General features: G+C 41.9%; 1 protein-coding gene across 1 annotated transcript in view; it reads left to right on the top strand.

The window, feature by feature from the left end:
• Positions 1-24,285, top strand: part of gmds (GDP-mannose 4,6-dehydratase) — a 347,045-nt gene that overhangs the window by 297,789 nt on the left and 24,971 nt on the right. The window contains exon 9 of the mRNA XM_007908694.2: positions 12,043-12,139. Coding sequence (XP_007906885.1) covers positions 12,043-12,139 — 97 coding nt within the window. The remainder of the gene's footprint in view (positions 1-12,042; positions 12,140-24,285) is intronic.

The following is a 24,285-nucleotide window of genomic DNA, read 5'->3' as shown; positions in this document are numbered from 1 at the left end:
GAATCTTAAAAGTTATTTTGGATTCCAGTTCCTAAATCAATCCCATCCATTGAGAGTTAGTATCCAGGTGAATCTCTGTTCTGTTAGTGACTAGCCCTTTCTTTAATATTGTTAAAGCTACCTGCCCCCACCACCACCAGTACATAAAATTGACAATTAACATAAAAATATGCAGAAAATCATCCCCCTACTTTTACTTGACACACGTACACATATAACAGGAAAACTGCATAACATTTTAGTGCATCTCAGGCAATATTTTACAACTGAAACCCAGATGCTGACAGATCCCCTCCTTTTGAACTCTAATAAATCAGTAGTAGGTGTCACTGACCTGGATTGTCAGCTATCACAATGTATTTATATTTTCCAAAATAGTGATGAATTTCTAAGGTTGTTTCCTGCAGCAGCAGGTGAGCCTCCTTCCTATAAGCTTATTTTCTTTCTTTTAATAAGCATGTAGCACTATATAAGGAATATGCCCTTCATAGAACAAAGCAATTTACATAGAGCAAGGTGTTTATCATTAAGGTTTTTTTTTCCCCATTCACCATTACTGGATTTGCATTATCTGCATTCAGATTTCCCATAGATTGGTAATTTTGCTTGAAATAATACCAAACTGGAGTGTGGGGAGAGGAGAGAAGGAAAGAAGAGATCGCAGTCAGGTCAGACTGTGTTGTCTTGACACCAACAACAATTCATGCTGAATCCTGTCCTGGACTCAACATCCTTTTGACCCCTTTTAACCCAAACAGAGTCCTGTAGCTCAGTGGTTAGAGCACTCGCTTGGCAAGTGAGAGACCTGAGTTCAATTCCAGGCAGGGCGAAACCTTGGGCAAGTTTCCTTACTCCACACGCCTAATAATAATCCCTCCAAAACCAAAAACAATAATAAATTGGTCATTTTCAATATACAACTGTTTGTGGGACATTGCTGTGCACAATTGGCTGCCGCGTTCGCCCACAAATATAGTCAATTCACTTTACAGTATGTTCTGTGAAGCACTTTGGGACATTCTCCCGACTGAAAAGCGCTATATCAAATGCAAGGATTATTATTATTGTTAAACAAGAATGATACATCTCTGAAATCATTTTTATAAAAAAAACGCAAAATTTCATTTTGAGGTATTCACACACATGGAGGGGGATGAGAAAAAAATTGTGTCTAGATTTACTCTATTTTCTCAGCATTTCTGACATACAGAAGTTGGCAAATTGTTGTATTTATTCTTAACTCTAAAGCCAGTTCCCTGTGGTTCTTAAAATAAATTACAGACAACCAACTTCAAAATTAAGGCTGTATTTAAGAATTTGCCACACTTTACACATTCTGAAATGCTACGAAAAATAGAATGAATCTAGTCCCATGTGGATTTTCCCTCCTCCCCCTAAAAGGTGGGAGGGGGGATATGAAAACTCACTTCGCAAGCAAGAGGACCTGGGTTTGATTCCCGAGTAGGGCAAAACCTTAGGCAAGTTTCCTTACTTAAAAAAAATACTAATAATTTGGTCACACAATCCACGATTTCTTGTGGGTCACTGCTGGGTGCAATTGGCTGCCACGTTTCGCTCACAAAATATACAATCAATTAATTTTACTGTGAAGCGATTTGAGACTTCTCAATGATGTGATAAGGCACTTTGTTAAATGCAAAATTATTATTAATATTAAAACTCTTCATTCATATTAAATGAATTGGTGAATGGAGCAGAGTAACCTATATGTGAAATGATGTAATACCCCATCTTTGTGATATGCAGGATTCCATGAGTTTAATATCGAGGCTTTAACTCTCATGATACACATTTTCATACTTCATTTTGTATTAAATAAATGCCTCTGCACTAAGGCCTCTGCATTAATAACAAGTGCTTATAATAGGATATTCCCATTGTTACACTTGGCAACAAGAGGAAATTCACCACCACGGTATGGAGAAAAATGTTAGTTTTTGAATGATGTTCTTCCTCTAGATACATCTTAACATATTATTTAAATGAAGGATATGATTCTTTACCTTTTGAATGTATTAATGGTCTCCAGTGGCAGAGATCAATACTTTCTCAACTATCAACTATCATTTAGATGAGATGCTGTGGACTTTGCATAATTTTGCCTCATTTTGGGGTGTCTTACTGGAATGTTAATTATTTATTGAATACAGGAATATACAACTACATTTAACACATACCACGAATAAGGGCTGCTTACAAGGAAAATCCTAGAGATACCTGTCTTTTTAGACGATTAGCTGGAGCTTATGTGACCTTACATAAAATGATTTTCTTATGTTTCTTCTGCTGTCAACATCATTCAGCCTTATCCTTTATCACGTGAGAGAATTAAGCATTATAAAAAGGCTGTAACAACAACAATAACAAATTATATTTGTATAGCACCTTTCGCGTCAGGAGGATGTCCCAAGCTACTGGATAGTCAGGGATCCACACCCAAGCTGGTGGTTGGGATCAGAAGGGGTGGAGTACGGGGAGGGTAGGGAGAGTGACCAAAACAACAACAACAACAAGATTACATTTGTTTAGCGCCTTTCACGTCGGGAGGAAGTCCCAAGGCCCTGGACAGTGTACAGCATTTCAGACCCGAGCTGAGGTCAGGGGGAGAGAAGGGAGAGGAGGGGAGAGGAGGGGAAGGGGGATGGCTGATGGCATGGTCGAAGAGGAGGATCTTGAAGCAGGACTTGAAGGAAGCTAAGGAGGGGGAGAGGCGGAGTGATTGGGGCATGGAATTCCAGAGGTTGGGGGCAGAGTGGCTGAAGGCTCTCCCGCCAATGGTGGGGCGGGTGGGTCGGGGGACGCGGAGCAGGCCAGAGCCGGCTGAGCGGAGGGAACGGGCGGTTTGGTAGGGGGTTAGGAGGTCACAGAGGTAGGGTGGGGCGAGGCCATGGAGGGCTTTGTAGTTGGGGACCAGGATCTTGAACTGGATCCTCTGAAGAATAGGGAGCCAATGGAGTCGAGTGAGAATGGGGGACATGGGGTCATGGAGTTTGGTATGGGAGAGGACATGGGCTGCAGAGTTCTGGATTATCTGCAGCCTGTGGAGGGAGGAGTTGGGAAGGCCGACAAGCAGGGCGTTTGCATAGTCGAGCCTAGAGGTAATGAAGGCATGAACAAGAGTTTCAGCGGCCTGAGGGGTGAGGTAGTGGCGGAGTCGGGTGATGTTACGGAGGTGAGGGAAGGCAGAGCGGGTCATGGCTTGGATGTGGGGAAGAAAAGACAGTTGAGGGTCGAACAAGACACCAAGGTTCCTGACTGGCTTGGTGAGTTGTACTGTGCAACCATGGAGGTTGATGTTGCCAGAGCCTGAGGTGCTGAGGCGCTGGCACGAGCCAATCAGGAGGGACTCAGACTTGTTCACATTCAACTGTAGGAAAGTTGCCCTCATCCAGGACTTGATGTCTGACAGGCAGTCTGTCAGGACAGCAGTGGTCCTGGAGTTGAGGGTGGAAGCAGAAAGATAGAGTCGGGTGTCATCCGCATACATATGGAAGTTGACCCCATATCTGCGGATGATGTCACCAAGGGGGAGCATGAAGATATTAGAGAGGAGAGGCCCAAGGACAGAGCCCTGGGGGACGCCAGATGTGACAGTGTGGGGGCTGGAGGAGAAACGGTTGGAGGCAACGAAGTGGAGGCGGTGAGAGAGATAGGAATCAAACCAGGCAAGGGTAGGTCTGCGAAGATTGAGTAAAGCGAAGAGGCGGTATATGAGGATGGAGTGGTCAACAGTGTCGTAGGCGGTAGAGAGTCGAGGAGGACAAGGAGACAGAGGGAGCCCTGTTCAAAGATGTTCAGAAAGCACGGTCAAAGAGGAGGGTCTTGAGACGGGTCTTGAAGGAGGTAAGGGAGGGCGCGAGGTGGAGGTACTATGGGATAAAGTTCCAGAGGGTGGAGGTAGAGACGCTGATAGCCGGCCTGTCAATGGGGCAGGTGAGGTATTACAAAAAGGCTGATTACAACTTCCTTTATTTTTGAACCCTGTACAAAGTGTATCTCTATTTTGGAGACGTTTCACCTGAGCTTTGTTCTGTTCTTGAATTTGCATTCTTTGAGTAAAAACAAAGAAGGAGAGAGGTTATGGACATTATACAAACCATTATACAAACTAGGTAGCAGCTTGACAGAGTTAGTAATACTCATGCCCTGTGGATTCCAATCCTTTGTTGTGGACCTTTTGAGCTAGTTGTCTGGAGTGACAATCCATGTAATTTTGGGGCGCAATTGCATTGTTGCAAGTGCTATCTTTCATATGACAAGTAACAGGTCTTATCTGCATGTTCATGTGGCAGTTAAAAAATCTTGTGACACTGTTGAAAAAAAGGGAAATTGGGAGTTTCTCCCAATGTCTTGACCAACCAGCCTCCAGTTAATTTAATCATTCACATTATGTTTGTTTGTTGGACCTTGTTGTGTGAAAATTGGCTCCCACACTCACCTACAAAATACACAGTCACTACACTAAATAAACATTTTGAAATGTTTTGACATAAGGCATTTTATCAATTGCAAAGATTATTATTCTTTTATTAAACCACATTGGCCAACGTTAACTCAGAACATAAAAGTATAGAGTGAGAAGATGGCAGACACAAGGAGAAGAACCCAAGGCCCATCTTCTAAAGTCTTTTGAATTTCAAAAGCCAAACACCCTAAAGACTGCTACCTGCTGATAGAAGATCTAGTTAATAATGCACTAGTAAATAGTGAAGAAAACACTATCCCTTAGCAATAACTATCCATTTATGTAGATTCTTTCAACTCAGGAGGCCATCTCAAAGCACTTCACAAAGCTTGAGCTGGGGGGAAGGGGAAGCTGAGGGAGGAGAGGAGGTAAAGGTGGCTGAAAGTGCGGTTGAAGAGATCGGACTTAAGGCTGGTTTTGAAGAAGGGGAAGAAAGAGGCAAGGCAGAGAACTTGCCCGCAATGGGCGGTGGGGTGGGGGGAAGAGAGCACAAAGCAGACTGGGTTACTTTAACAGAGCGAGCAGCCGAGGCAATACGGTTGCAGGAGGTTGCAAAGGTTGGCTGAGAAAAACGAAGGAGAAATTTGAAACTAAGGACAAAAATCCTGAATTTGCTCTGGTTGAGGATGAGAAGCCAATGGATCCAAGCAATGATGGGCAGCATCTAACATGCCAAAAGTGGATTCTAGCTGGGCCTCTTTAGACATTTCTGATGCTGTTATCAAAGTTCAGCATTGCATCAGAGTTCAGGTTGCAGCCTTAGGGTGGAAGCAAATTATAGATAGCACATCTAACCTCCCGTGAGTTCTTATATAGATTTTCATATCTTCATCACAGTCCTCTTCAATGAGATTGGTCAGAAGTTATCATGGGGCTGTCATGAACAGCACTGGTGATAGCCCAGTTTTTAGGAGTGCATAGTTGAATTTCAAAAGGCTATTATGTGATTATAATTCTGGATGTTGTCAATGTATCTGATGGTTAAACAAGAAAGTAGTGCTGTGCTGTGTGCACTGAATCATGCACCATCGTGGGTGGAGGTTATCAGATAACACAGGCTTCAAGTGTCAACTATGGACATATAAGAGCTGTTGCAAAAATGCCACTGAAGTTCACTTAGTGAAAGTCAAAGTAGGAATTAATGTAGTTTTTGATCATTTGAAGATTTGCACGTTTCCTTTATGTGCTGTCGAGACAAACTCATTGCCAAGCATGGCAATAGGAAAGCAACATGAACTTTGCAGGTTTGATCACTGTTTCAGATGAGGAACAGAAGAGTATGGGGCAAGACTCTAAGGAGAAGACATTATGCAAGGGCGAAGGTCTACAAGACTGGAAACCCACACCTCAGTCAAACAGAGAAATATCTTAAAGAGGTTGTGGTCTCCAGAGAGCCTGTTACTGAATTGTATCAAGTGGTAGTAGATGAGTTCAGGGTGGTCTGTGTGGCTGGAACTGTTCTGTCTTTGGCCCTTAAGGTCACATCTGCCCTGAATGCTTTGTGGAACTGACTTATTCCAGTCACCTGCTAGTGATTTTCCTGTGGATTTTCTAGGTTTGTCCATTTCAACTGAGTTCTGAAGCAACTGTCACAGAGACAACAGCAATGATTTGCCATTGTTACCTGCCACCAAAGGTCTTGGTTATCATAGAGTTACCTCCCATTGAGACAGGTGTGCCCACAATCAATCCAATAATTCAGCCATTCACAACAACCACAAAGGTTTCCAGTCGGTCATTCTGTACATGCCTACTGATAGCCAATGGAAGGTCTTGTATGTGAAAGCACAATACCTTCGATCAGCTGCAGCATTTGAAACAGGACCATCACGGAACTGACTATGAGCTCAAACAATGTTTTGGGATCTCCTGCATTCATTGCCACGACCATTTCCTACTCATACGCTCTTTTAGCGCCCTAAGACAGTGATGATCACTGAGACAGTGAAGGGCACTGTTCAAATGCAAATCATTGTGACACTAATACTTCATGCAGCTGCTGCTAAAATCTTTATCCATCACCCTGAAGACTGATTTTTCCAAAGCTCTTCTAGCCCTCCTGGCCCCTCCCCCTTGCTCACTAAACTCGATTGATACCAGTACCTCAGAGGATCTGGTCTATATCGTAATCTTCAAATCCATCCATGGATCACCCCACCATACCTATGCTATCTTCTCCAACCCGTGCACTCTGCTCTTCCAGGTCTATTGGTTGCTTCCCATTCTCTTCACATCACCATTGCCTCTGGGACTCAAACCACTTTACTTCGCTTTAATGACAATATTTGTATTGGTGCTGGGACTTCCCAAAGACCTTCTAAAGTCATATCTCTTTGACTGTGCATCATTGAATCAGTTATTTTCTTGTTCAGTGTCCACCACAACATTTGTCAGGCTCTTTTAAACAAGGTAAGGTGCCAGCCTGGCTCATTGGTAAGATTTGAAGAGGAACACCAGCTTCTGAGAAAAGGGATTCTACTTATTTGTTTCCTTTTCTCCTTGTAAGCTAAAGTCCTAATGGGTAGAGTGGTATTAGCAGGGCAAGCAGCAGGAAGCTTGCCAGACAGTGCTTGCAATGGCAAACTTCCTGCTCCTTTTCCAGCAGTGTTAGCTGGTGAAACTCTAGTAGTACCTCTGGGGTCTCTAAGCTTTGGCTCTTGTTAACTTGCACCTAATATTCGTAGGAATTAAGTAAGCGGGGTACATCCCTCCAGGGAGAGAGTTAACATTTCATTGCAGACACAGGAAAATGTCCATATGAAGGTGGCATACAAATATGGGACCCTGCCTTGTTTGGAAGGGTTTCCATGGGTTTCCATGTGTGTCAGACACCTGGCTGACCAAAACTAATTATATAAATACAAGTTGTTGATAATACAATTCCGACTGTTTATGATCTGCTGCCTATAGTGTATAAACATAAATTTAAAACTTTACAAAAAAGTAATGGACAAAATTACAAGGAGTGAAACGAATGTCATCACATTGCTTGTGACTTCCTCCGTCCTCAGGTGGTAGTATCATGGCACATCATTGACCTGGAGCATACCAACAGGTATTCATATTTATAGCCCAAACACAGTGTTCTTTTAAATGACCCGGGTAATTTCAAAGGTGCAATGCAACAACAAAATTACATTTGTATAGTGCCTTTCACGTCGGGAGGACATCCCAAGGCACTGGACAGTCAGAGTTTCGGATTTCACTCTGATTTCAGCTGATGGATTACAATTTGCTGAGGTTTTGTGGCTGGAATTTGTAACATCCTCTAAAAGACTTGATTGGTCCATTTTCTATTCATTGTATTTTATTAATACTCATGTCGTACGATGTAACAGGAAGGGTTTCCTCCCCTTCTCATAGGTCATAAGGGAATGCATCTGGAGGGTCTTATCATTGAACCTTATGCTAAGATGTTCCCTCTAGTCAAAGGAACTGAAGCTGACTCATCAACAGGTTTGTTTGATAGTGAAGATCATGTAATTCCTGTCCAGAAAACTCTTAAAATAATGGACATTTCACATGGCTGCTCATGTATTTCTTACCCAATGTGGAGCATAAAACTATCACTAAGAAAATTACGACTGCTAATAGGTAAATGATCTTTCTTTACAGCATAAAAATTTCCTGTGCAAATATCCTTCCTTATTGCACTGTAATTGCAGCAGATGGTCCAGAGTTTTCATTGGGAGATAATGAAACCTGGAAATGTTTTTTTTCATGGTCAAAGCATGTAAGAGTATTAAACATTTAAAGTGTTCCTTGAAGCTACCATTTTTCCATCAATCCTCTTTGTGATATTTTATGAATGCATTTTAATTTTACTGATTGTCACATTAACATTTTTATTTTCACATTTTGAGGCACTATATAAATCCAAATTGTTGTTGTTGTTTATATGTGGGAGTGGATGGGACAGGGGGTCCTTCCCATGAATAAGTAGGAAGCAGAATCCACATCAAATTTTAAACATAACCAGCATATTTTCTTGTACCTATTACTTAGTTTAGAGAAGAGAACCCATCGGTTCTGTTGAAAGTGAGGGATTCTTTATGTGGATAAGGCTTGTTCAGTTCAGTTATTACATGTTGGTCAGTTCCACTCTTTAAAATGCATATGTCATTTCTTCAGGAATATTCATTGTGGAAATAGGTAAATTCTAATCAATGTTCAGAACTCCCTTCTGTAATATCAGAACTCCTTTCTTAAATGTAATGATTCAAAATTCAGTACAAGACATAGAGAATCTAATATTTGGACCGTTAGTAGCTGACATGTCCTTTTATATCTCTATGTGGTAATAACAGTCTGGCATTAAACACATTTTGGGTGATGTTAATACCACTGTGCACACTTTGCTGTAGATTTAGTTCAGCGTTGAATGTTTTAGATTAAAAATACTGACGGAAACATTTTTTGTCAGGAGGATGCAGATCTAATTGACTGGTCACACTACATGTTCTGAATAGTAAAACACTGGATGCTTCTCGTGTTATAAGTCACATTTGGCAGGGCCTGAAGAATGCCACCAGTCTGAAGCTAGTTCATTTTGTGTTGATACAAAAGAATGAGTGCACATACTATTCTTGCATATGCGGAAGCATCATATATTAATACTGATGATATTTCTTGCACATTGCAATGGGTATATTCTTCTGAATGGATATATAGGAAATGGACCTGAGTGCAGACTTATGAGGAAAAAGTAATTTCCTGCTGAAATTGGCACATATCCAGAATCGCCCTTCACAAGAATGTACTGAGGATAGCTGGAGCCATAGGATAAAAGAGTCCCACATTTGACTGAACGTTGCAGAAACATTAGTAGTTTGCGCCCGGGAGCGTGAACACATCAACATGGTCAGCATGCTGAAGACATCAAACCTACATCTGAAATGGGTTTAAAGAAATCTGACGTGCAGGAAGAAGAAAATTACTGGAGACGGAAGTGAGAAAAATAAGCCTTTTCATGAAGCAGGAACTTAATAGGTAAAGTAACATTTTACATTGTATTTTAAAATCAATATATCATATGTGATATAAACACATATGGGTAACTTCACTGAAACTGCGCATTTGCAAATGAATAACACTTTAACAATTGTGATGTTTTCATATACAATATTTGCAGCGGCAAATTAAATCCAGTCAGTGTGAGTTAGTCAGGAAAGTCAGTAAAGGAGTTTCAAAAACCGATGAGAAATACTAGGATGCAATCTGTAACTTTGTGTTCTTAAAATGTCACTCTTTTCTGTTCACAGAAATACAAAGTACTTGCTGCTGAACTTTGGCAGGGCCCGTCACTTGAAGGTCATCCAAACAGTTTTGCTCTGGATTCAGGACCACCCTTTCATACCTCGCAACTGCCTTTCAAGGTGGTAATTGCCTGAGAATGACAGCAACTTGCATTTATAAAGCACCCTTCACGCAGGGCAGCATCTCGGAGTGTTTAAAGAAAGAGATTCAGCAGAGCTGGATGATGAGAAGAGTATTGTTTCATTCATTTAATTGGCGGGCATGTATGCTGGGAAGCCTGGACTTCTATAGACATCAGAGAGGCTCAGAATTGATTCATGCAATTCAAGTACAGTAAAAGAATATTGATGCAAGATTTTTCGTATAATTTTTTTGATGTCTTTTAAAAAATTATATTAGTAATGAGATTAAGAATGAACAGAACTTGTACACCAAGCCCAAGTATATTGGATTTTTTTTTAATTACTGTGTTTTGCTCTGAGCGAGCAGATGTTATCTCCATTGTCAAGATTTAAAATAATCTTAATAATCCTTGCATTTGATATACGCGTTAACACATCGGAAGGATATCTTATGTGAAAGATATAGCAATCACGCATTAAGGTCAGCACTACATGTTTTTGTGTTTAATGGCTTCTTTACTGTTTTTTGTACTGTTTGTTTATTGTCTATCTAGAACGCTGTAGTCGTGTCCCCTCCTGCACTAGGATCCACGTTCCTATCACTCCTATTCTCGCTCGCCATCAAGTTCAACATCTCTGTTTTGACATTCAAATCCCTCTTCAGCCTTCGCCACCACATTCTGCCACCTCCTTCAACCACACTAACCCAGCTGCTAACTTCACTTAGTAAAAAATTGGCCTACTTCATGTTCCCCATCCTTTCAGCCTGACTATTCACTGGCGAGCTTTCAGCCATTCCACCCTACTCTCTGGAACTCCGTCCTGGAGTACCTCTAACTCACTCGCTCCCTTCCCTCATTCAAGGCATGTCTGAAGAAGTATCTTTTTGATGGCACTTTCAGTCATCTTTCCCTTCCCCATCCCCTCATCTCCCACCACCAGCTCAGATCCCCAGCCATAATTCTCGAGCACTATGAGACATCCTCCCAGCATGAAATGCACTATAAGTGTATATTTATTTTATTTCAACTTGGATTGCTAAATCTTTCACACAAGATGTCCTTCTGACATGTTAAAATGGCATACTAAATGCAAGGATTATTAGGATGATTTTATAAAACAATGTACCTTTTTCAAAAAAAATCATTCTGTGCATTTTGAACTTAAATTCTATATCGTCAAAGGGTGTTTTCACACTTCCGTCATTAAACTTTATTTTTAGTGACTTTTATTCTGATCAAATTAAGGGATGTTAATCCTAGGAATAGAACATTTTCCTATTTTGATCACCCAAAGTCAGTGTCCCAAGTCCTCTCACATTAGTTATAATGTAGTTTTGACGCAGAGTAAAGCACTTTGTAATCCTCTCAAATCTATGAAGAGCAGCCCTATATACTTCTACAGGATATTTTCCACTTTGTACAACAACAATCTGAGACTTCTCTGAGTGAGATAACCAATTTAGTTCCAATTTATAATATTTCTGTGTTATGTGCGCACATTCAACAAGATCGTGATTGAGATTGATCAACCTTCTCTCACATGAACCACTTCACTCAAGACTAAGAGAATTTCTTCCATTCAGTCTGGATTGGATTTGAAATTTGAACCAATGTCCAATGCCCTGCACCATTCAGTCTCCAGTCTATTTCTGTGATGGAGAAAACATTTGTTATGTTGAAAAGGAATCTTTATAAATTTGATAAATTGTTTGACAAGAATAGGTTTCTGAGAATTCAGCCTCTTAGAGACATGGCTATTTTTTATTTGGCATTGCTCTCAACTTTGTGTCACAATGTCACATTCATCACCACAACAACTTTTACTGTATATAGTGCCATTTACGCAGGGTAGCATCTCTGAGTACTTGGCATCAGTAACTTTTTTCTGCACCTTGAGATGGTAAATTTGAATGTATTTAAGTAGCATCTTATTTGGTACTGTACTTCTGGCAATAAATTAAGATGCTGTGTATTGTAATCTGTAGTACTCTCAGAAGGAGAATAATGTGCTTCAACCCTTGCAGTCTGAAAATAGCCCTGATGGACGTTGATCTCATATATGGATTCCAGTAGTTTCTACCACTGATATTGTTAATGCTATTGAGGTACTTTTTTCCAGCCTGGACTATGTTAATCCTTTTTGATAAAATCATCAACACTTCTTGTCTTTTTCTAGGTGGGAAGGAAAGGATGAAAATGAAGTTGGAATGTGCAAAGAAACTGGAACAATCCATATCAAGGTTGATCCCAAGTACTACAGACCTACTGAAGTGGTAAGGACAGTTTAAAAGTGATTTGAAAGTAACCTGCACTGCTCCTATACATTGAATCATAACACCTGTTAAATTCCCCTAATGACCTGGTAAAACCTATTAAATTACCCTAATGCTGTCATTTTGTTAGAGAAATGCTACGGGTCATTGGGTACACGTTGTCTTGGCAGTTGTATGAAGTTAGGAAAAAGTTTGCAATAAACATACCTTCACTTTTAGTCCCACTGCTTGTTGCATGGATTCTGCAATGCTGAAGTGGAGGTGTTGACAGTTCAGCACAGTTTTTGGTGCCGCTGCCACTTTTTCCTTCATGGGCTTTGCCTGTGAATTTGAAAGAAGGGTTGAGCCCTTGTTGTGCGATGATATTTTACACACTTGGGGAATGCATGAAATCATCCAGTATGTGCACGTGTCTTGAACACAGACCATCTTCGACAGAACAGCATCCTGCAGTTTCACTCCAGTACATATTTCTTCTAAAAGTCGTTTGCATTCTTTTTGCATTAAACAATTTCCAGTTGTATTGTGAAAGGGGTAATTTGAACTACATTTAAAGAACCAGCTTTATATTTTTCTCTATCAGGTTAACCCTCTCTTCAGTTTTTGTTCACCAAAGTTTTTGTTCGCCTGTCTTTTACAAAAGAGAAGGCAGAACAGCCCAGACATGCAACAGCAACAACAACAAGATTGCATTTATAGAGTGTCTTTCACGTCGGGAGGACGTCCCAAGGCGCTGGACAGTTTTGTCGGGATCCAAGCAGGGGGGAAATGGTCAGGGTGAGGGGAGGGAAGGGAGGGAGCGAGGAGGGGATAGAGAGTCGAGAGGGGAGCTGAAGGCACGGTTGAGGAGAAAGGTCTTGAGACCGGCCTTGAAGGAGGAAAGGGAGGAGGCGGCGAAGGCACTGGGGGATGGAGTTCCAGAGCCTCGGGGCTGAGAGGCTGAAAGCCCGGCCACCGATGGTAGGGCGGTTAGGGCGGGGAATATGGAGCAGACCGGAGCCAGAGGAACGGAGGGTACGGGCAGGTAGGTAGGGGGATAGTAGATCGGAGAGGTAGGAGGGTGCAAGGCCGTGAATGGCCTTGTAGGTGAGGATGAGGCTCTTGAATTCGATCCTCTGGGGGATGGGGAGCCAGTGGAGGCGAGCGAGGGTGGGAGTGATGTGGTCCCGAAGCCTGGTGCGGGACAGCACACGAGCTGCAGAGTTCTGAATGACCTGCAGCTTGTGGAGGGAGGTGCCGGGAAGGCCGACGAGGAGAGAGTCCCATAGTCCAGCCTTGAGGTGATAAAGGCGTGGACCAGGGTTTCAGCAGCGTGAGGGGTGAGGTAGTGCCGTAGTCTGGCGATGTTCCGGAGATGGTGGAAGGCGGTGCCAGTTGTGGTGCGGATGTGGAGAAGAAAGGACAGCTCAGGGTCGAACAGAACACCGAGGTTCCTGACTGGCTTTGAGAGGTGGAGAGTGCAGCCTTGGATGCTGATGCTGTCAGCGCCTGAGGTGCGGAGGCGCTGACGTGAGCCAATCAGGAGGGCCTCAGTTTTGCGCACATTGAGCTGAAGAAAGTTGTCTCTCATCCAGGACTCGATGTCGGACAGGCTGTCAGGACATCGGTGGTCGTGGAGTTGAGGGTAGAAGAGGAAAGGTAGAGTTGGGTGTCATCCGCATACATGTGGAAGTTAACCCCATGTGTGCAGATTATGTCACCAAGGGGGAGCATATAGAGGGTGAAGAGGAGGGGACCGAAGACAGAGCCCTGAGGGACACCGCACGAGGCAGTGCGGGGGCTGGAGGAAAAGCCGTTTGCAGAGACAAAATGAAGACGGTGGGAGAGGTAGGACCTAAACCACTCAAGGACAGGGCCTTGAAGGTTGAGGTGGGAGGACAAGCGGTGGAAGAGGATAGAGTGGTCGACCGTATCGAATGTGGCCGATAGGTGAGGAGGCAGAGGGAGCCCTGGTTGCAGATGGTCAAGATGTCATTGGTGACCTTGATCAGGGTGGTTTCCGTGCTATGGGCATCTTCAGGGAAGCCCATTTGGCTGCTTGTTAGACAATATTCTCTTCTTGGCAAGCTTTTCGTACTCTCCACTGGATCAAATTCAGACTGGGTCTAAAACGCAGATTGTGCCAATAGCCTGTGCCCAAAAACTAAATTATAGAAATTTATAGCACAGAAGAAGGCCATTCAGGCCATTGTGTTGTGCTGGCTCCTTTAAGAGCAATCCTTTCAGTTCCATTTACCTTTCCACATACCCTTGTACCTGATTCCTTTTAAGATATTTCATCTTGAATCTTCAAGATGAATTGGTCATTCACTTCATAACATGTTTACCTACAAAACACTTACTACACTTGACCATGAATACTCTAAAGGACTTTGAGATGAAATAAACAGCTATGAAAATGCAAGTTCTTTCTTCCAAATGAATGCACGTGCCTTTATTTATGTAATTAACCATTGAAAGAGGAACCAGAATCACCTGTAAACTTTTATAATTTGTTTAGTTGCAGAATCAAGGATGCTTGCAAACATTTATAATAATAACAATAATAATAATCTTTGCATTTGATATAGCCCCTTATCACGACTTCTAGACGTCTCAAAGAGCTTCACACAATATACTGCAAAGTGAATTGACTATATTTTGTGGGTGGAACGAGGCAACCAATTTTGCACAGCAGTGTCCCACAAACAGTCGTGGATTGAGTGACCAAATTATTATTTGAATATGGTTAGCCCATGGGTTATTAGCCCAAGTTGCATTTGCCCAAGACATCGCTGCTCACGTGTGCAGAAAGATGGCCAGCTCCATCACACTTCACATCTCATTGCTGCGCTGAAGTACATCAATGGGATTCAAAGCGTAATTTGAATTGTGACAACAATTTAGTTTGCACATTGTCGAGATATTGGATTTTTAGTTAAGAAAATGTTGGGGTCCACAACCCAATCATTATAAACAAAGCACACTATAATAAGATTCCACTGAACTCAGTGGATTCCTGTGAATTCTATTAGTTCAGTGTTACATCCAGATCCACAGATTAAGGCTTTAAATAATCACAGGAAATATTCAGACGACAAAGACTCTTCAGCCTATTTGATTTCTTCCTTCCACAATACCCACCGTACCAACCTCCTGTTGCAGTATCAAGCTGTTTTTTTAAATGAATCAGTATCCTGACTTTACCCGCCCTTCCTGGTAACCTGTTCCAGTCATTATTTACCCTATGGTTAAATATTTCCTGATATATGTTCTGAAATTGCCCTCTACAACCCTGCACATGTGTTGTCTTGTTCTGCTGTCTTGGCACAATTGAAGGTATTGTTCTGCATTTACTTTTTCAATCCCATTTAAAATTGTACGTACTGCATTTCTAAAAGGGCCCCTCTAAAGTGTATCTTGGAAAGACTGAAGACTCCCAAGTTTGTCTAATTGTCACTCGTAGATCATTGCTTATTGCTCTGAACTGCATGTAGGACCTGGGAAGCCCCCTTTTGTCACAGCAGCCAGAACCGTATGCAGTACGCCAGGTGCGATTTGACTAGACCACTATATTGCTTGAGTTTGTCATCCAGGGATCTGAACTCAATTGATTTGGCAATATGGTCCAGTATCCTATTTGCCTAGTTTATTACTGTCTTTTACAATCTTGATGTGGTGAGCAAAGGGTCAACTAACACCCCTTGGTGCATGTGTTTTCTATATGTAGTGTCTTGCATTTATCCATATTAAACCTCATTTGCCAGTTTTGAGCCGCATATGCAGGTCCTATCAAACTCTCTATGTAGGATCTTCACAGTCTCCTTAGTTCACAGTTTCCCCCAGCTTGAGTCCCAAACCCCTGATTGTCCAGCACCCTGGGTCGTCTTTCCAATGTGAAGGGTGCTGTACAAGTATAATTTGTTGTTGCTGTCATCTGCAAAATTAACAACCTTACACTGGGTCTGCGAATCAAGCTCATTAATATATACGAGGAACAGGAGATAATGAGCAATCAGGATAAACCAGTCACCTAATGTACTTCAACCGTTCTGCATATACAACAACAACAACAACTTGGATTTATATAGCGCCCTCCACGCCGGACAGCGTCTCAGAGCGCTTTATACTTATTTCTGTGTTGTAGTAATAATCTTTGCATTTGATATGCTGCAGTATATACAGTCTTCCATAATCCAAATAGTGAAACTTTCTCTGGGGACGAGGAAAGCTTATTTCTATATAGATTCCTGAAGCTTTTTACTATTTGCTGAAGGGGAGAAACTTCCCTATATTTCTTTTGTTTTGCTTAGTGTTGCTTCTAAACATTATTGTTTAATGCTTTAATTTAATTTAATTCATTTAATTTAACTAGACTCAGAGAGAGAGTTTCTCTTTGTCCAATAATGGTTCTGCATAATAGTGACATCCCGTTGATAATGAAATACTTAATCCAACAACAAAATGCATCAGAGCAATGCTGGATGTTGCAAAGCACCTGAGGCTGTGTTAAGTTAAGTGGAATGTGGAAGTAAACAAAGTGTGAAGGGAGGCCACTGCAGCAGTTTAATGTGTCAGACTACCTCAAAACCTTTCAAGATGGGCAAACAAAGTGCTGAAGGTCCAGTATTCAAGCACTGCCCTTTGGTGCACAGTGCCCTAGGTTATTTTGCATGCTTTTCCAACCTATTTTCAAGATTTGGAAATGAAGTAAGTGATTTTGTTCTTGGCTTGTGTTTTAAGTGCATTTTGTGTTGGTTCATGTTGTTACGCTGCATATTTTTCATGTTTAGCGAAACCTCTGCTTTCATTTTGGTAACTTTATGTTCTCCAAAGGTTCATGAGGAGAGTGAGTAAAAGCCAGATACCAAAAGTCATGTCAATTATAGCTTCTGTGTGTTATAAACAAACGTGGATCTCTCTCTGTCTCTTTCTCTGCTTGTTTTTCCTGCAATGTGTGATTTTTGAAGGCACAAGGATCAGTGTTGATGGGTTTGATTTAGTTTCCCCTTTGAGGGGGTTGGTGGGAGAACAAGAGGGAGGGAGAGCTGTGGAGGGGAGTGGGGGGGAGGGCACAAAAAGGACGCGGACTAATTGCCCTGATTGGGGAGTGGTAGGTTCTATATAGGATTGTCTTAATAGATAGAAACAGTTGGAATTAATGAGCATTTGGTCAGCAAACCCAAGCAGGACTCAATGTTGCCATTTGGTGGTTTAAGTTTAAGCGGCTGAGCACAGTATGCCACAAAGGGCAACCATACACATTCAAACTATCAATCTACATTTAATTAACTCACATAACTGATGTTTATGTGTGACAGAAGACGGCATCTAGTTCCTCTGGCAGTAGTTAAAATTACACAGTCTTGGACAAGGACTGTTGAAATTAGATGCTGACATTCAAGAAATCCAATGTTACCCAGACATATTTGTGGTTATATAGCAGTGTTATCCTTCTTACTTCCAAGTCTGTAAATTTGTTTGAAAGGATTGTGCTGCTTGACCTTGAGCCTTTCTGAGATGTTTAGATCCCACTTACACTCACTTAAAGCAATGCAACCATTTTAAGGAGCTTTCATACTTGGAAATCTAACAGCAGTGCTTTACAGCCACAAATATGTCTGTCTGCTACTGTTTGGTAAAAACTACCATTCCCTATACTTTGCTGAATTATGTCTCAAGATTTTTTTTGATTAACAGACTATATTTATCATATGTATTTCTGTTTCACCCAGATGAAATACTGTACCTCAAAGTGATTTGTAGACAAGCATGGCATCCCATTTCCGTACAACAGTGTCCCACAAACAGCCATGAAGTGTATGTCCAATTTAATTCTACTTAATTTCTATAGTTTTTGTTTTTAACCAGAAGAATTTTGCATTAGTCGATACTTCTCCTTTGTACAATGGCCCATCTCACTTTACCATTGTTAAAGGGCGGTAAAGATTTATTTATTCGTCTCTTAAAGGCATTTGTCTCCTTTTTCCTTCTTCCAGGGATCATTTTGCTCTTGGTTGTCGGTCTCTCTTATCCCCCTCCTCTGCCGCTGCATACCCTTGTGAGCATGTTCCTGTGTTTACTCAGAGTTACCCATAGCAACACAGGTGAAGTCAGCAACTCACCATGTGGGAGATTGTGGCCAGGAACCCATATCCTTCCTTTTCATTGTACCACAGGATTTTCAGCTATTAAGAGCTATACATAGAGTAGAAGGAACCCAAGATGAAACCCAGCACAGAAACAAGTAAATCTAACACACAGAAACAGTGGTGTGAATTTTAGTCACTTTCAAAAGAATGGTTAATTCCCAATTTAGCAAATCTTTTTCGTGTTGTAAATTGGAATTATGAGAATCCATTTCTATGGATTAAGTCAGAATAGATCAGTTTTGTGTGAAACAGATTTGGATATATAAGGAATTACTGGACTAGTGTGGTTAGGAGCATCTTAACATTAAAATGGTGAGACAACTCTTTTCTTGATACTTCCTCCCAATGTTAAAAGCTCTATATAAAATACAAGGATTATTATTATTAATTATTATTCTTTATGCCAAAGCAAACAAATAAAAATAACAGATAGTGGACCAGTTCTTGTGTAAGTATCCCCTTTAAACTCATGTCCAGTGTGTTCACAAATGTTTGTGCTACATTAAGAAAGTGAAGAATGAACTAGGACTTAGCAAGGTGAAATAAATATTTAGGTGAAAAATGCAATTTTCCATAACCAATAATACAGTGCAGCTCCATAAATTCACCCCAGAAGGAGGAAAAAGGAGCCTAGCACAAATTAATGTTTGTATTGTGTAACCTACTCATTGGGAATATTGTAAATGAACTGCTTGCTTCCCACCCACCAGCTGGCTTCATGCACTAAAATGGTCAACTTCCATATCATTAGATCACTGTCGCTTTGCTAATGCACCACATACTGGAAGTGACATTGCAATGACCCAATGACGCAGAAATCGACTGTTATTTCTTTTAGTGTATCGGTTGCATACATGTGCTGTCAAACCTACCATTGTCCCTCGCCATAATGTTGGTTGGAATTTTCTGTATCTGTTCTGCAGTATAATTTGACTATTACATTTTCCACCCATTTCAGAACTTTGGCTCATGGGGTAATGAGTAAAGGCAATTACTGACACATGACTGTGCTATACAGAACTGAAAGTTGCAGGTTTGAATCCTGGTATGTGCTGAGTCAGCTGATATCAGATAGGACAGAATTTGAGAGAACTAAATTGGCTTTAATGCCCCCGAATTAGGGAAGGGAGAATCAGCCAAGGGTCCAATGCTGATTGGATCGGTGCCTTCAGGACGGAAATTGGAGGAGAAATAATGATGAGGAGAAACCACAACAATTAATTTGCAGTAAGACCACACAATATCTGATGTGTAATGCATGGAACCTTGGCTTTTAAAGGGGACAAAAACAGCAATAATAAATCCTTGCATTTGATGTGGGATCTTATCACATCAAAATATTTTCAAAGATCTTCACACAATAAATGACAGTTGTTATTTATGCACATGCAACTATGAATCTATGCCAGCAACATCTCACAAACAGCAACGAGATGAATGCGTCTTGTCCTCGCATTCAAATCCCTACATGGCCTCACCCAACTCTTCTTCTGTAAACTTACTGACCCAGCTGTGACCTCTGCTCAGTGATCCATGACCTGCTTGAGTCATCCACCTTATCCACCCACCATCAATAGGCAAGCTTTGAGCCATTCTGCACCTGCTCTCTGGAACTCCCATCTCCTCCGACTCAGCCCCTCTCTCCCCATGCCTACCTTTCAAACCCATCTCAAGATCTATTTCTTTGACAGGCCTTTTGGTCATCTTTCCTCCCCCTCTTTCCTCCCCCCCTTCCCCTCTTTCTCCCCCACTCTTCACTCGCCCCCCCCCCACCCCCCACCGTAGGTTGGGTTCCCAGTCAGCTGTGCAAAGCATTTTGAGACAACGTCCTGACATGAAAGGTGCTGTATAATTATAAAATAATTGAATTGTAATGACCAAATTCATCTTTTAGTGAATTTGGATGTGAGCATATTATTGTAGGCCCTCAAGGCAGGTAGACTTGAGGACGGACCTCGTGCCTTCTTAACATGACACTGCTGTCTCTCCCTTGGGGCTTAGGCTGGTCTGAGAAGGGTGGAGACCTTGCCCTGGCTCCAGGCCAGAGCATGGATCTGTAAGAGAGGGGGCAGGTACTGTCCACAACCTAAGATGCTTGTGCCCCTCCCTCCATGGTTGTTGTATTGCTCTTACTTTTCTGGGTTTCCTTCCCTTGATATGAAACCTGTATTATTGGGTGCATAGTGGGAGGGTTGCATGTGCGTCCGTATCTGCCTAATGGGGGGGATTAGTGCTACATTATTGTTCAAGACATTAGCGGAATACTCGGCTCTTCATCATAGCAGTGCCATGGAATCTCTTAACTCATCCTTTGCATTAGATGTTTAATGGAGACCCAGTGTGCGACATCTAACCCAAAGGATGACAACTCCCAACAGTGCCTCAAGCCTCTGGAGTGTCAACCGAGATTATGAGCTCAAATCTGAGTGTGGGGCCTGACTGTGTAGGAGTGTGGTGGAGGTGACACAAAGCAATGAGTAGAAGGGTTTTGACTGTGAATGTACTGGTAATTTGTAAAGAAAGCAATAGCATTACTGTGTTGTGCTAGCCTCCTGCTGAATAACCTTCTCTCCTGTCCAAGAGATTGCTGCAAATAAAGAGTAGGATCTGGGAGAATTAGAAGGGATAAAATGTAGTGTAAATTACTGCTGTCCGGACCTGTTAGGTTTATTGACAAGGGCTCGCTGGCTAAAGAAGAGTTTCAGATTGACTTTACTTTACAAACTAGCAACAGAACAAAGTCTGTGCTGTAATCTCTTCCATGGATTAGCCTAATCCTATATTCAGTTTTGCTTTGTTCAAGGATTAAAGGTGTTTAAGCGGTTTTAGCTGTAAATACTGGGAATGTGTCAGGTAATGGAGCTATTCAGGTGAGTTATTACAGAGTTCATTCAGACTGTGAGCCGTGACAGCATTCATCCCTTCAGACTTAACTCTCCTACGCAATATCTTATGTCACCATCATCCTTCTTACCCTTCAGACACAATCCTCCTACGATGTATTTCTTCTCGGTCTGAGCTAACTCACCCGCCCACAGCATCACTAAACAGGGCTAAACTCGCCCTCTCTCAAAGGTGTCTTTAGGCATCATTACCAGTGATTCCAGTCAGAGTGCTGAGCCAACTCACACCAAACCCATTGGCAGCATGTTGGCAGCAGGCACTAGATTGAAATGTGATTTTACACTTGTTCTGAAAGCACAAGTAATGGTGTTAAATGCACAAAGCACAACCTAATTGAGACAGATCACCTCACTTAAAGCAATAAAGCAATAGCTTAAAGAATGTGTGCCGCCATTAGAGATGATGAGGAGAGGCTGAAGGAGCTGGGCTAGAGGGAGGGTTGGAGAGGAAAGATAGCTGAAAGCAGGGCAAAGAGGTAGTTCTTGAGATAGACCTTGTCGAAGGGACTCTAGAATGGATTTAAAGGTGAAAGTAATTTAAGTGAAGTATAAGATTTGACTGTCTGTTGGTTTTCCTCCCTCCAACACGAGTCAAAAGACAGAAAATTATATTTTATAGCATTAAATGTTCCACTCCCCTCAGCTCACACCTCCAAGCTCAGGTGCCAAGCCAGGATTGTTAAGCATCTTGGGATGTCCTCCGATGTAAAAGGTGCTAAATAAATGTAAATTTGTATTGTATTGACACAAAACACTTCTCAAGTGCTTGCTGTCAAGTGTAATATCTTGGCAGACACAACAGTCATTTTGCACACAGTAAAGTGCCACAAATAGCTATGAATTTAATGACAACTTTAATTGAGGATTGTTGGCCGACACTCAGAGAGAAACTTATTTCTCTTTTTAAATAGTGTCATGGGATCTTCAACATCCCAGTTAATCTGCAAATCAACTTCGGTCACACCTCTCCCTCCACTCCCTAATCGAACCCCTCCAGTCTGGTTTTCGCCCAGCCCACAATACAGAGACAGCGCTTGTCAAAGTAACAAGTGACGTCCTCTCTCCCTCTATGACCAGGGTTCCCGTTGCCTTCTCATTCTCCTGGACGTTTCTGCCGTGTTCGACACGGTCAATCACGTCATTCTCCACCTTAGTGGAACCGCATTCACACGGTTTGAGTCCTACTTAACAAACCGCCAACAATACATCTCAACAAATTTTTTTCCTCCCTGCCCAGTTGCCTGCGGGGTACCCAAGGCTCCATCCTTAGCCCCATTCTTTTCCTCAGCTACATGCTCTCTCTTGGCAATGTCATCCGCAGACATGGGGTCAACTTTCACATGTATGCGAATGACACCCAAATCTACTTCTCCTCCAGCTATGACTCCCAGTCTGCTAATGTCTTATCACTTTGTTTGACGGACATCAAAGATGAGCGCAAATTTCCTGCAGTTGAATAGAGGCAAGACAGAAGCCACATTCTTTGGCTCCCGTCAACGTCTTTGCTCCTGCGGGTCTCAATCCTGAACCTCCATGGGCTCTCCCTCAGACTCACTGAACCTGTGCGTCAGGTTCGTTCCCCAGCTTTCCTTTCTACCCCACATCCGATCCCTGACCAGGACCGCTCTTTGTCACCTCCATCACATTGCCCGCCTCCGTCTGTAACTCACAACCAAAGCAGCCAAAACCCTATCCACACTTTAGTCACGTCCCGGCTGGACTATTTTAACTCCCTCTTCACTGGTCTTCCCATCTCCACCATACACAAAATTATAGTCGGTGCTTCAAGAATGGAAACAATGGACCTGAAATTCCAGACTGAATCACAGGATTGGTGCTGTAGTAACATTAGGTTTAGGTTTGCTGTGGTGAAACAATGTAGGAACACGTAGCAGTGATACATATTATGGTCAACCCTGTTAAATGCTAAAGCATCGTTTCACTTTTCACACAGGTGTTCTGTGGATCTATTGTTTTCAGAGGTTGGTACTGCCTCTGGCACGGACCAGTCACCTTTCCATGCAAAAAATATGGCTGACTTATGTGCTGTCAGGTTGCTGCTCAGGAAGTGACATTGCCATGAGCAGGAAATGGCGTTAGCAGTACTTCTTTGGCCTGCACATAACATGCAGGAAGTGATGGTAGTACCCTCCTAATGACAATGAACTTGATCAGTTTTTGGACTCAGATCACCACAGGAGGGGTTGAGCAAATGGATCCAACGATTATGCTATACAGGGGGTTGCCCTGTATAACCCAACACTTTTGCTCTCGTAACTTGAAGACCAATGCTTGACGGCCAATAATACAAACAGGTATTCTTATGCTGATGTTGAATTCTAAAACTTTTTGTTTTAGGTAACAAAAGGGACTTCTAGTGTGATGTATTTATTTAATCAGACTATTTTATAGAGGGTCAAACATCCACTTTCTATATCATGTTGAAAAAAGCAAAGATAAAAGATATCTATGAGTAGGGCTTTATTATTTCTTTTTCTTGCCTTGGAGTCAATATTAACATGTGTCAAAATTCCAGAGGTAGTAGTAGATCTTAATGACTTCCTTTTTTACGTGAGTTTATATCTGGTTACACATTGTTAAACCAACTTGCAAATAAGACCCATTAGTTTTAGCAGAATCATGACCAGTCTATCAGAGTGGAAGGGCTCTTTCTTTTTTAACTAAACTATTCCATGGAGATGAAGAATTCATGCCACACTATGGAAGTGAGGCACAGGCATTGTTTGATGAACTTGGAACTCCACTATTCAAGTCACTGCTAGTGAAGAGGCTAATTATATTTATCAGCACAAGTTTTCCTGACAACAAGGAAAGATTACTCAGTAATGGACTGAAACTATTTCCATCATGTAGTGTTTTGAGTTATTCTGAGGAGACTAACTGGAGATCTGACATGCATGAATGAATGCCATTCTGTTCCTCTGGGTTAAATTTCCTGAGAGATAACTTTGACATGAAGTAATGTTTTGGTCGAGGTAAGCATTTCATTCTGTTGACGAAGAGTGCTGACAAATTGGTGATGATCAGTCAGACAGTCAACTTGCAAGAAAATCCTGTACAGTGAGTATCTGATGTGTCCTGAACAGGATTA

This window comes from Callorhinchus milii, unplaced genomic scaffold, assembly GCF_018977255.1.
Source record: "Callorhinchus milii isolate IMCB2004 unplaced genomic scaffold, IMCB_Cmil_1.0 Scaffold2, whole genome shotgun sequence".
Classification (NCBI taxonomy): Eukaryota; Metazoa; Chordata; class Chondrichthyes; order Chimaeriformes; family Callorhinchidae; genus Callorhinchus; species Callorhinchus milii.
The sequence above is the reverse complement of the archived record's forward strand: the minus strand, read 5'-3'. Positions and strand labels throughout refer to the sequence as shown.